Source organism: Leptonychotes weddellii, chromosome 5, assembly GCF_054177405.1.
Source record: "Leptonychotes weddellii isolate Sample4059 chromosome 5, ASM5417740v2, whole genome shotgun sequence".
NCBI classification, from domain to species: Eukaryota; Metazoa; Chordata; class Mammalia; order Carnivora; family Phocidae; genus Leptonychotes; species Leptonychotes weddellii.
Genome location: NC_138373.1, coordinates 112,491,641 through 112,504,737, shown reverse-complemented (window position 1 = coordinate 112,504,737; position 13,097 = coordinate 112,491,641). Strand labels below are relative to the sequence as shown.

The 13,097-nt window shown below is 40.9% G+C and overlaps 1 protein-coding gene and 1 long non-coding RNA gene across 8 annotated transcripts in view; one reads left to right on the top strand and one right to left on the bottom strand.

The window, feature by feature from the left end:
* SRGAP1 (SLIT-ROBO Rho GTPase activating protein 1) overlaps window positions 1-13,097 on the bottom strand; it is a 179,038-nt gene that overhangs the window by 59,230 nt on the left and 106,711 nt on the right. For all 4 annotated transcript variants that reach the window (XM_081821991.1, XM_081821990.1, XM_031026587.2 and 1 more), the window contains exon 8: window positions 10,999-11,100. In XM_081821991.1, the coding sequence (XP_081678117.1) occupies window positions 10,999-11,100 (102 nt within the window). The remainder of the gene's footprint in view (window positions 1-10,998; window positions 11,101-13,097) is intronic.
* LOC145721826 (uncharacterized) overlaps window positions 1-13,097 on the top strand; it is a 37,590-nt gene that overhangs the window by 8,994 nt on the left and 15,499 nt on the right. For 3 of the 4 annotated variants that reach the window (XR_014145749.1, XR_014145748.1, XR_014145751.1), the window contains exon 4: window positions 2,819-2,869. This is a non-coding gene — a long non-coding RNA (uncharacterized LOC145721826). Of the gene's footprint in view, window positions 1-2,818; window positions 2,870-7,055; window positions 11,004-13,097 lie in introns of those variants that run through there. The other variant, XR_014145750.1, reaches the window with a different exon arrangement.

The following is a 13,097-nucleotide window of genomic DNA, read 5'->3' as shown; positions in this document are numbered from 1 at the left end:
AGCCTGATGTGATCACTGGGATCATGACCTAAGCTGAAGGCAGACGCTTAACCGACTGAGCCACCCAGGTGCCTCTCAATTACATTTTTTAAAGCAACTTTTTAAAATTGGAAGTTAAACTACACACAAAAAATACACACATCATAAGTATATAGCTTGATGAATGATCAGAGTGAACACACTTACGTGACCACCACTCAGATCAAGAAATATGGTACATTACAAATCCTTGTGCTTCTCCCAATTACCACACACTCCTTTCTCCTCCCCAAAGGTAGCCATTATCCTGATGTCTAACATCCTGTGTTAGTTTTAGCCTTTTTGTGCTTCATATACATGGAATCCTATAGCATGTATGATTTTTGTTTTGTTTCTGTTGTTCAACTTCATGTAGTAAGATTTATTCATTTCTTGGGAGTACAGTAGTTCATTGCCGAATATTCATTGTAGGAATACATCATAATCCATCCCTTTTACTGTTGATACTGACTTATTTCTAGTTTTGGGCCATTGAGAATACTGCCATGAATACATGTCTAGCATACATGAGCAGAATTGCTGCTTATAGGGTTTGCCAGACTGTTTTCCAAAATTATTGTTCTGATTTGTATTCCCACTAGCCCAGTAAGAGAGTTCCTGCTACTCCACATCAAGAGCTGGTATTATCAGTTTTTAAAATTTAAACCATTGTGTTGGGAGGTGTGTAATGGTATCTTATTGTGGTTTTAATATGCATTCCTCTGATGCCTGAGATTGAGCTCATTATAATACATTTAAGATAATTTGGATTTCCTCTCTTGGAAATACTTTGGTTAAATCTCTTGCTCAATTTTCCACTAGGTTATGAGTCTTTTTCTTACTTATTTGTAGACATGGATATGAGTCTTTTGTTAGTTATATGTGTTGCAAATATCTTTTCCCACTCTGCTCTGGCTTTTCACTCTAGTATCTAGATGAACTGTCTCTAATTTTAATGTAATTGATTTACCAGTCCCTTCCTTTATGATTAGTACTTTTTGGGTCCTATTTAAGAAATATTTTCCTATCTCAGAGCCATAAAGATACTCTTCTATGTTATCTTCTAGGAGCTTTTTATCTTCTACATTTATCTTGCACAATTAGGTCATATTCTACCTTTGCTCAAAGTCTAGTGTAAATCGGTAGCTTTATCCTTTTCCCAATGTACAGAATTTAGAGCACCTTAACTTAATTTACTTATTTATATGCTATTTTTATAATGTATTATAATAGAATATGTATGTAAATATTAACATATATTTAAATACATCAGTTGTTATATATAGTCAGTATTCATTTTGCTTTATCCATATATTAGTTACATTATTTGACCTCGTTTCCTTATATTTTTAAGAGTAACTCCCTGCCTTTAGAAATTCCTTTTAGCATGAGTCTGCTGGTGGTGAACTCTTTTTTGTTGACTAGAAAATGTCTTTTATTTCACTTTCATTTATGAAAGTATTTTTTCCTGGTTGGCAGTTTATTTTCTTTCTTTTTTGCTTAAAGATTTTAGTTATTTATTTGACAGAGAGAGATAGGAGCAGTCTCCCTGCTGAGCAGGGAGTCCGATGTGGGGCTCGATCCCAGGACGCTGGGATCATGACCTGAGCTTAAGATAGATGCTTAATGACTGAGCCACCCAGGCGCCCCTATTTTCTTTCTTTTTTTTAAAGATTTTATTTATTTATTTGACAGAGAGAGACACAGCAAGAGAGGGAACACAAGCAGGGGGAGTGGGAGAGGGAGAAGCAGGCTCCCCGCAGAGCAGGGAGCCCGATGTGGGACTCGATCCCAGGACCCTGGGATCATGACCTGAGCCGAAGGCAGTCGCTCAACCGACTGAGCCACCCAGGCGCCCCCTATTTTCTTTCAATACATTGAAGATAATCACTATATTTTCCTGCTTCTATGTTCCTGTTGAATGAGAAGTTTGCTGTGAGTCCATTGCCACTTTACTTGCTTCTCCAGCTACTTTTAAAGTTTTCTACATTAAAAAAAATTTTTTTATTTACTTGAGAGACAGAGAGCACAAGCAGGGGGAGGGGCCTAGGGAGAAGGAGAAGCAGATTCCCTGCTGAGTAGCCCAACTCGGGCTGATCCCAGGACCCTGGGATCATGACCTGAGTCAAAGGCAGATGCTCAACCAACTGAGCCACCCAGGCGCCCCTGAAGTTTTCTATTGTTTTACCATAATGTGTTTATATAAGGATTTAAAAAAATATATTCTACCTGGATTTTTTTGGACTTCTTGAATTGTGTGATATTTTTCATAAACTCTAATAAATTTTCAGCTTTTATCTCTGTAAATATTGTCTCATTTTCTATTGTTTTCCCCTCTGGGAGTTTAATTAGTATGCTAAACATCACTGTGTTCTCTATATCTGTTACCCTTCTCTTCGTATTTTTTTTTAAAGATTTTTATTTATTTATTTGAAAGAGTGAGCAAGTCCATGCATGGAGGGGCAGAGGGAGAGGGACAAGCAGACTCCCAGCTGAGCAGGGAGCCCAACGTGGGGCTCAGTTCCAGGACTCTGAGATGATGACCTGAGCTGAAGTCAGATGCTTAACTGACTGCACTACCCAGGTGCTCCTTTCTTTGTATTTTCTATCCTTTTGTTTTTCCATGCTGCATTTTGATTATTTTCTTCTGATTTGTCCTCCACTTTGATAATTCACTCTTCAGCTGTGTTGAATCTGATGTTAAAACCATCAACTGATTTGTTAACTTGGGGCACTGTAGTTCTCACTTTTAGAATCTCTATGTGGTACATTTTAAAATCTGTTATTTCACTGTTTGTAGGTTATGGTTCCCTACTGAAATCTAAGCTTGGCTTTTATCTCCTCGACCACAGTAAGTAGCTCTTTTACAGTTCATTTCTGATAATGTCAATATCGAGTTCCTGTGGGCATCTCTCTGTGATCTGATGTCTGTTTGCTGGACGTTTTGGTAGTTATCTGAAGTCTAGGGTGAGACTATCCTCTTCTAGAGTGAATGTCTACTTATTTTTCAAGCTAATCTGGGAACTAATAGTTCTGAATCACCAGGTTTTATTTTTGTTCAAAATATTTGATGCTCTTCCTTTTGGCAACATATGGTTTTCTCTGCCATGGACTTCAGGCTTGGCCAGACATCTTGTTTAGGACAGTGAAATGTGAAATAATCAGCTGAGTGACTCAGTTCACTATTACAGGAAGTAGAAATAGTTTCAATTACTCTTTTCTTTTAATCAACAAAATACTGTTTAGGGAAGAAATAATGGCAATCAGTGTTAGTTCCGATACTAAAAGAGATCACGTGATAAAATAAAACAAAAAAGTACAAAGAAAATTAACAGACTTAGTCATTATTGCTGGGGATGTGCACAATGCAAAGGAGACATATGACTGGAAAAAAGCATATTAAAGGTTATTTAAAAAAACAATACTGTAAGTGGTTACTTTAAGGAAGTCATGATTACATATTTATAGGCTGAATGAAGACTCACCACCCCAGAGGTGACATCAGCAAGACAGCAAAATAGGAGGTTCCCTTGTAAATATTCCTCCCTGCCCCACTGCAACAATAACCTGGCGGCCATCCACGGACAAAAGTGCATTTGTGGGAGCTTTGGGATGCAGGTTAAGGACTTGTAAAACCTTGGTGGAGCCCAGGACTGAGGAGGACCAATTTGAGAAAGCAGGCCTGGGCCCAGGTGGGAGGCTTGCCAACCCTGGTCCTGGCTACTGACCCAGAAATAGGCAGGTCTCCCTGGGGACTCCATTATGGTCCTATTTGGCTTTGGTCCTGTCACCAGAACTACCTGCCTAGGGACCCAGGAAGAATCACATCTACTTGGGCCTCAAATAATAGGCCTCCTGACCATGGTCCCAGCTGTGGAAGGTGAAGCAGCCCGTGATGGGGTTCCAGTCCCTCTCCGCCCTGGTCATGGATGGAGCAGTCTTCCACGTACAGGGACTTGCTAGAAGGCATGCTTCTCAGTGCTCCTGGAGGCAGACCTGCTGACCTCCATCTATCTGCAGATCTCAAAGTGGCCCTGTAACCTGGCTCCAGGTGGAAGACATGTCTGTCTATGCTCCTGGAGGCAGGCATACATCTTGGTCCTGGCTATGCATTCTGGGATGGACCCGGGACAGGCACCAGCTCCCTTCAGCTGGGGTGCAGAGCCAGTCCTGCCTGTTAGGAACCTGTTCAGGAAACTGGTGGGTGTCACGCCCATTCAAGCACCTGGTAACAGACTGTCTGTGGACCGACTGCGGGCCCTGAAGTGGACCCTTGTCCCAGCACCAGCCTTACTGCCCCAGGTCTTGGAGGCGGTACCATTTTCCCGGGGACCAGCAGGTCCCACTGTAACAGGCCCCCAAACTGTGGACCCAGCAGCAGCCCTGTGATTCCTGTCATTGTCAACAACACCATTTTTTTTTCCCTTTTCTCAACTTTTTTCTCTGAAGCAAGAGTGTCATGGTTAAATTTGGAATTGTCAGGAAGAATAAAGGATGTGACAGAAAACACCAGACAGGATGGCTGGGACTACATACTATCCCATGGGATGTTCTCGACGAAGAATAACACCAGCTTCTGACACACAAGTCATGTTAATAAGCCACAAGGAGGGAATATAATGAGGCAACTATGAAACAGCTAATATGAGGCTTGTAATGACTCCCTATTAGCAGCAGGAAAATGCAGTTAGCTTTGGTAGGAGAGGCCAAAAACGTGACAAGGAATTTATGAAAAACCCGAAGAATGTACAGCACTGGAGGAGTGCCCAGGTGGCCGGGATTCTGCACTGAGAATCAAAACGAACCACAGAGAAGAGGTGACTTCTGTGGGCTACTGCAGACTGGCTCGTTTGCCTTTTTACTCACAGGACATTATAACCATTGGAGGAAACAAAACAGTTGTTTTGACTTTATTCTCTGAACACACTGTATTAGTTTCCCAGGGCTGCTGTCACAAAGTACCACAGGCTGGGGGCTTCAACAACAGCAGTTTATTGTCCTACAGGTCAAAAGTCTGCCATCAAGGTGCTGGTTCCTTCCTAGCGCCATGAGGGAAGGTCTGTTCCAGGCTTGCCTCCTTGGCTTGCTGATGATCATCTTCTGTGTCTCTTCACACAGCCTTCTCCGTTTCTGTGTGCACATTTTCTCTTTATACAAGGACATCGATCACACTGGATGAAGCCCCACTCTAATGACCTCACTTTAATTACCTCTGTGAAGACCCCGTCTTCAAATAATGTCATATACTAAACTACTGGGGTTAGTACTGCAGCATATAAATTTTGGGGGGACACAATCCAACCTCTAACACACATATTGTTTTATGACACTATGCCTTGCACATTACACAGGCCTATTCATTCTTTAAGACTCATCAGTCCATCTGTGAAGATGACCCCCAGCTCTGCCTTCCCTTCCCCACCTATTTACTTCTTGCCATGACTGAACTCGGATGCATTTCAGTGCAGCACTATATCATTTCAGATGGGTTAAAAATTACCAGAAAGAGACCAGACACACATGCACACACACAGAGAGACTGGATTAATGCCATAGTTAACTAGCCCAGGGTATAGAAACTTATTGCCAGCACAGGCCACAGAAGGCAGGAGCAGACGCAGAGCATCTGGCCATGGTCTTCCCTCGTTCCTGGTACAGATGCCAGTGACCTTGCCTTTGCTGGGTAATGAGGTGAATGATGCCAATTCCATTTCTCACAAGGACCTGCCACACCACTGAGAGGGCTATCTTGTCCATCTCCAGGGGGAGCGACTTGAGGTTAGTGACAGCTTATCAATCTTTGTATCTCTCGTCACTAGCACAGTGCTTGGGACACAGGGGATTATCCAAAAGGTTCAGTGAATGAATGGTAGAGGTTGAAGTCATCCTCCTTTCAAATCCACAGATGTCAAAGAAACATTCAGCACACACCAACAACATGTGCTTGCTTTGCTGACAGCCATCCTGAGCTCCACCACTCTATTTAGGCTGCCCTATCCCATGACTCACTTTTAGACCCTTTCTAGAAACTCTCCTCACTCTGCTTGGTATTCTTCTGGATCAAGTTGCTTCTGTTAGGGAGTTAAAGCTTATTTGAAACTACACACACACACACACACACACACACACACACACACATCATACACACTGCTTCTAAAAATACATGTTTTAAAAAAAAAGTGTTTTCGTGAATGACAGTTGATCCTTGTTTTCAATTTTGGTCAAGATAATGGTATCATTTGACGGATAAATGGCAGTTATCTTTTACTTAGGTTCCTACTGTTAACCTCATCAATAGAAGGTTGCAGGCAAGTAAGAAATACTTAAATAAAAAAAAATACTTAAATAAGAAAAAATGAAGTTAAAGCCACAGAGAAGATCAAAAATAGTAATTATGATTAGGTAATTATCAAGCTCCACATCTTATACCAAGTCTTAGAAGAATCTGATGATAGCCCCTAAGGGTTTGATCGCTGATTTCCATGACTTGGCATTGTGCTGCAGTCAGTGGTATTATGGGATGTTTTGGGGAGCAATGTGATTTTTCTACAAGGTATAACCAAAATCTCTCTTCTCTCAATTACCCAGGCCATGAAAATTGTTTCAAATGTTTACATAAAATCTTGTTCATTACGGTTGAAAATACCCTGTGTAAGGAATATATTTTTGGAACAGTCTATGAATTACTCCCTAGTAAACTCTTGGTTAAAGATTTTAAGTAAAGACAGGAAAATTTATAAGGGGTTGTCAGTTCATTAAACAGTGTTGCAAATTAATTGAGGAATCACAGGTTCCTCTCTCTTCCATTCCCTTCAGGGGGATAAATCTATAACTTAAGAGAAACTCATTTTATACATGAGGCTTTAGTCATGGCACAGAAGTGATCGCTTAAGAAAACTCTACCTTCTGGACCAAATGTGGGGACAAATGATCTGAAAATGGGGCAAACTACTTAAAACTAAGGCTGTACTAAAAATACGAAAAGCATAATTGCTCTACTAAGACAATTCCTTCTCCTTTTCTTTGGCTGTGTCTAGATAAAGGGCAGAGAGAGGAACTCTAAGAAAAGGGAACTGCAGTCTATGGGAATTACTCCAGAGCTAGCCTGGAAAGAAAGGAGCAGAGGGAATGACCCCCACGCTGAAATCCCTGAAACAAAGATTAAAAGTGAACTTGAAGAATATGTGCAAGACTGTGCAACATTAGATTGAAATAAGCTTAGAGAATATTTATAGTGAGAAAGGTACCAATGATTATTTAGATATAGGTTGCTTTGAAAGTGTTTAAGAAAAAGAAAACAAAAAAAAAAAATGAGGATAAAGTTGTGTGGGCAGCAGGCTCTGCTCCAATTCTATGCGTACAACCCACAGTGGGCACTAATAAATATTTGTTGGCGGGCTGACAGGAGGTTGAAATCATTAGGATTGAGGTACCAGTGATGCAAGTGTGCAGCATACTGAAACTGAAAGCTCGTATGATTTAAAAGGCCTAACAGGCAAATGTGAAGTTGTGAGGAGACAACAATCCATTATAAATCTGTATCCACCCCAAATTCAATGAAGCCCTTCTCGAAACTTCATTTAGCTTTTACTATGTGCCAGTATACTGAGGCCATTTCACAAATGCTTACTGCTCTCTTTGTTCTAAGGCCGGTGCTGCAAACTCATATATCCTCAAGGGCCAAGGAAGTAGTGACAATAAGGCAAGTGGGCTGAGTGGGGAGCATGGCAAACAGGAAGGACATGCTCTCTGTCTAAAGGGAGCATCCCAGCTCCAGCCAGTTATCGTCCTGCAGAAATGCAGGTCTAGTATGATCAGACTTTCTACCTGTTTAGAAACTGGAAACATATTTTTATTCAAAACTTCTAATTTTTAAATGACAGCAACTAATTTTTAAAACTCAAGCACTGTAAAGCAAACAAAATTTGTCCATGGTCTGTAAGCTCTCAGCATGGAAATTCCCTTCTAAAAAGGCTTCCTACAGTTTCAAATGGTGCCCATTATTTGTAGTTGTTTAAGATTTGGTGAAAAGGTTCATATTCTATTTAGCTGCACTGTCCATGCTTTTTGTAAACTTGGATGAGATTCTCTTTCAACTTTTATCTTTTCACTGGGCAGTCATAATTATTTTTAGTTAACTGAACTCTTTCCAGTGAATTTTGGACTTTGTGTATATCTGTTTGTGCAGAGGCAGAGAATTATACATGTTTCTTTACTTGTATACTTTGGTTTGAGAGCAATGTGTCAATTTTTTGACCTCTATCAGTGGAGGATCAGAGGCAAATTCTTTATTTATGGTAGAGAAGAGTGCTATAAAGGACTCCAAATCAGGAATGACTGCTATCTTGTTCCCAAGTTACATCCCTTACTTTTTGCATTATATAAATGACTTGTTATAGTCTGGCCCTCACGCAAGACAGATGCGAACTGTGACATTCATCACTGTACTCCCCACACCTGGCAAAATATGTGGAACGTAGAAGCTGATGAACAAATATTTATTGTACTGAAATGAGCTGATTCACAGTGTCAAAATCCCTTAAGTTGGCTCTCAAAGTCTCTTGTCATCTGACTTCAGCTTCACCTTTGGCTTATCCTCAAGGAGAGCCTGGATGATGACCAAATTTCTCTGGGAAACCAAGGTTCTTCCAGGGCATTTTGAAATATATTGAAACAACTTTTCCCTCTTCCCTATCAATGGAAATCTACTGATTGTCGAAAATCCAATTTAAGGGGCGCCTGGGTGGCTCAGTCGTTAAGCATCTGCCTTCAGCTTGGGTCGTGATCCCGGGGTCCTGGAATCGAGCCCCACATTGGGCTCCCTGCTCAGAGGAAGCCTGCTTCTCCCTCTCCCACTCCCCCTGCTTGTGTTCCCTCTCTCGCTGTGTCTCTCTCTGTCAAATAAAATCTTAAAAAAAAAATCCAATTTAAATCTTCCTTTCACTGGAAATCCCATTCTATGACAGTGCATTTGTCCCATGTCCAGCAGATCATAAACCACCAGTCATGCTCACTGGAAACATCAGGACAATCTAATTCATTTGTTTCTATGATAAATGCTTTTAACCCTCAGAAAGCACTGCCTGCCACTATTAGTTTATAAGGACCCCGTGCTTCTCTACATTATGCTCAAAAGGGCAAACATTAAGGGTCAAAACCTCAAAGGCCTGCAGAGGCCAGACAGGCAAGAGAAATGGAATAGTCCAACGTAAGAAAACTGGGAGTTGAATGACTATGGCAAAGTGGAATTCAAATACCCCAGCTCTTCCCTTCATGAGGCAATGCAGGGTTAGCATCGCCAGACTTGCTCATTTTCAACAGGCCAAAAACGTGGGAGCCAAACCAAACAGGTCTGTGGGCTGCCAGTTTTGACCTTGTGTAGAACACATTATTTTCCTAGAGTTCAGAGACTGTTTCCAAGTAAAACAGCAGGAGAATACACACACACACACACAAATTGGAAGTCACTAGATGTACAAACTGTAGATCTATTAGGATCCAGTAAACTGCATCAGGCAAGTATTTTGTGATGCCTCGCCAAAACCCCAAGCTCAAAAACACCTCCAGAAGAGCAATAGCTTTCCTTTGGAAAGGCTCATCTGTGAGACTTTACACAGTGACTGAAGCCTTAATCACATGGTTGCATCTTAAACACATGTGTGAATAAGGGCTGGTTTGGTTCTGCTAGAAAGAATGGAAGACAGAAAGCTGCAAGGGATTTTGACCAAACTAGACTGGTCTAGAAACATATCACTGTTTGTTAACAGAGTCAAATATATGTTCACAGAGTTCATAACATCCCATGAGATTATAAAATAAAAGAGGGTATCAAAGTGCATTCTGGTAATTCATTTCCTCAGGATGAATTATTGTTATTGTTTTCTTTTTTCTGTCCCACATTCCTTCCTTTCAGGAATTGTCTCTAGAAATACATATTTCTGGTGGAGCTGTCAGTCAAAGGGCTCTATGCATGAGCACAATATCTAAGCTGATCCATGAAAGAATCCCATTTCTTGCATGTAATGGCTGGTCTGGAAGTATGCATGATTGAAGTAAGGCCAATAAAGGATCCTAGTTCAGAGATAAGGACCCTGGGATGGGGTGAGATGGCAAGTTATAGGGACCATGTAGTTTGGGCTATCCCAGTATGAGGGAAAACAACTACCAACTGACATGTGAAGATACAACTTCAAAATGATGGAAAGAGAGATTCCTGATAATATCATCAGAATACAGATTCCATCATGCCCGAGGCTATGCAAACATTGACCAGTAAGTAAACTTTCTAACTTGAGTTTAGTTTGATTTGGGTTCCTGTAGGTGATGACTGAGAGCCTTAGAAACATTTGTGGTTCATATTTTAAGGAGAACGTGGATCCAATTAAATTAATTTCAGAAACAGGCAGCTGAAATGTATGACTGCTTTCTGGCTCAACATATATTTATAATTCACATTTTATGTTCTGTCCACCTAAAGCCACTAATATCAGCAAATAAAGTTTTCTATTCTCATTCAAGTACTATTTTAAAATATGATTTCTGTACTAATTGGATCAGTAATGCCATGTTTAGTACCAAAAATCTAAAGAATACAAAAAAGCAAAGAAATTACTAATTTCAGAAGTTAGGATTAAATTAACATGTCAGTCAAGTTTTATTTCCACACTATTGTGTATTCTTGGACACATATGTTGAATTTGATCATTTATGGGAACTATTTTCAGTATGAATTACAAATTTAAAAATAAAATGTGTGTTTACGTGTGTATGTAGTAAATCCCTGGTAAAGGATTCATCTCTGGTAGAATACAGAATCTTTGGATTTATCTTTGACAAGGGGTATTTTAGGAACCATGATTTAGCTGAAAACGTATGATGAAGAGATTGCATTTGGAATGTTAAATATGCCTAGGTCATGTGACAATGTCTTCCAGTATACATTAGAATTCAGATGACTTGTGGGGCAGAAAGCATGCTCACCTCCTCATTCTCGATTTTGAGCGTGGCCAGTCGGGACTGCAGCTGCTGGTACCTGAGCATGAGCTCGGCCTGGACCGGCTGCTGGGCACTGACCTGACACACCTGGGGGGAATCAGAAACCACAGTTACAACAGGGCCATCAAGCCGGCCTCCAGAGGCACGGGTTTCCTACTTAGATGCTGCATGAGTCACACGGATCCCCTCAAGATTCCAATGACATCTTTACTTTTAATAGCCGCCTCAAAGCTTCAGTATTAAATACGGACACGCTACATAAGGGGCAAGGGCAGAATGCAGCTGCATGGCCTGGATACGACGGGGAAGACAGCAGCTGCAGGAAGCTTCGCTGCATCTAAGAACGGGCCAGTTGCTGGAGAGGGAGCTCTGATGCTGAGGTCTCACTGGTGGAATTAGGGATGATTAAGGGGCAGAGGGCAGAGTGCAAAGGAGGGCCCACATGAACCACACAGGCAAAAGTAGGGGAGACAGGAGAGCCTACTGGCTGCAGTCAGATAGGTGATCAGGGTAGGTTACTAACCCTCAGCTTCCTTCTCTGTGAAATGGGGATACTAAGATTTCCTACACTGTGGGGTCCTTGTGGGGATGAAGTAAGTTCATGTACAGAAAGCACTTAGAACACTGCCTGGCACAGAGGAAAGACTCAGAAAATGTAACTATTGGCATCTTTCAACCATGGCTTGCCTTCCCAATATCAGCCAAATCATGTGATTCACCATGAATGTGAAGAGGCCACTTCTTATAACCTGATCTCAATTACGGTTAAGGTCAAAATTAGAGCCTTTTAATTATATTAGTTATATTAAAAGTGCACCAGAAACAAAGTTTCTTTTCATGTTCCTTGTCATAGAAATGCTCTCGGCAGATGAAGGTTTCCTTTTATGGAGTCCCCAAAACATCACCGAGATTATTGCTCCCTGGCAGAACTTGCTATAAAAAGGGGGCAACAAACTCATTGTATTAAAAATAATAGTAAAAAAAAAAAAAAAGGGAAAAATTACTAACCCAACTGAAGTCACTCATCTGTGATATTTTATCATTCTATGTTTGACATATCTGTAACTGAAAAATTATAGCAGTAATCATTTGGTTTTGGAAACATAACTCTGTGTGGGATAAGCCACCTGTCTCTCAAATTCATGTGCTATTGGCATAAAAACCGCTTACCATTTCTAATGGAGTAATTTACTCTATCAGATCAAGCAAATATAAAATTGGGTTAGAAATACAGCAGGCACACACATATCTTATAAATCTTAACACTAGGTGTCTCAGAAAAAAGTATGACATTAAAGAAATCTGTCATTGCTATTGTATCTATTTTTAAAAACATACTGTCACCACAATAAGCTAACATTGAATTTTTAATCTATGAGTATTGTTTTGCACAGCTGGAAGACCAAGTGCCATATAGTGTGCTCATTAATTGGTTCTTCTTGTTTTCCCGGCCGCAGACGATAAAATACACCACTGCAACTCGTACACAGCTTAGATGGATTTTCTTCCTTGGGCAAAACAGGATAGAAAGCTAAATTCATATAAAGAACCTAAGATATATCATTTCTAAGGCTCACTTTACCAGTTTGGAGACAATGTGAGTCTTAAAAAATGTTCTGCATTTTCCCCCCCCTCTCCCATGCTCCTGTCATTTACAATTATTTTTCTTTATTGGGATCTTTAAATGAAGATTACAAGAAGTCTTCAGAGAGATTCTGTTGGGCCAGCAAAATGTTTCATTTTGAATTTAAATTTGAATGTCTAGAGGTGGAGGAAGGACTAACTATCCTGAGACAGTGTAGTGCTTACAACCGAGTTTGTACATAGGTTTGGCCTCTGTAGGCATCTGAGCTCTCCACCCTTGCTTTAAGAGGTGGTTGTGGCTGGGGCGCCTGGGTGGCTCAGTTGGTTAAGCGACTGCCTTCGGCTCAGGTCATGATCCCAGGGTCCTGGGATCGAGTCCCACATCGGGCTCCCTGCTCTGCGGGGAGCCTGCTTCTCCCTCTCCCCCTCCCCCTGCTGGTGTTCCCTCTCTCGCTGTGTCTCTCTCTGTCAAATAAATAAATAAAATCTTTAAAAAAAAA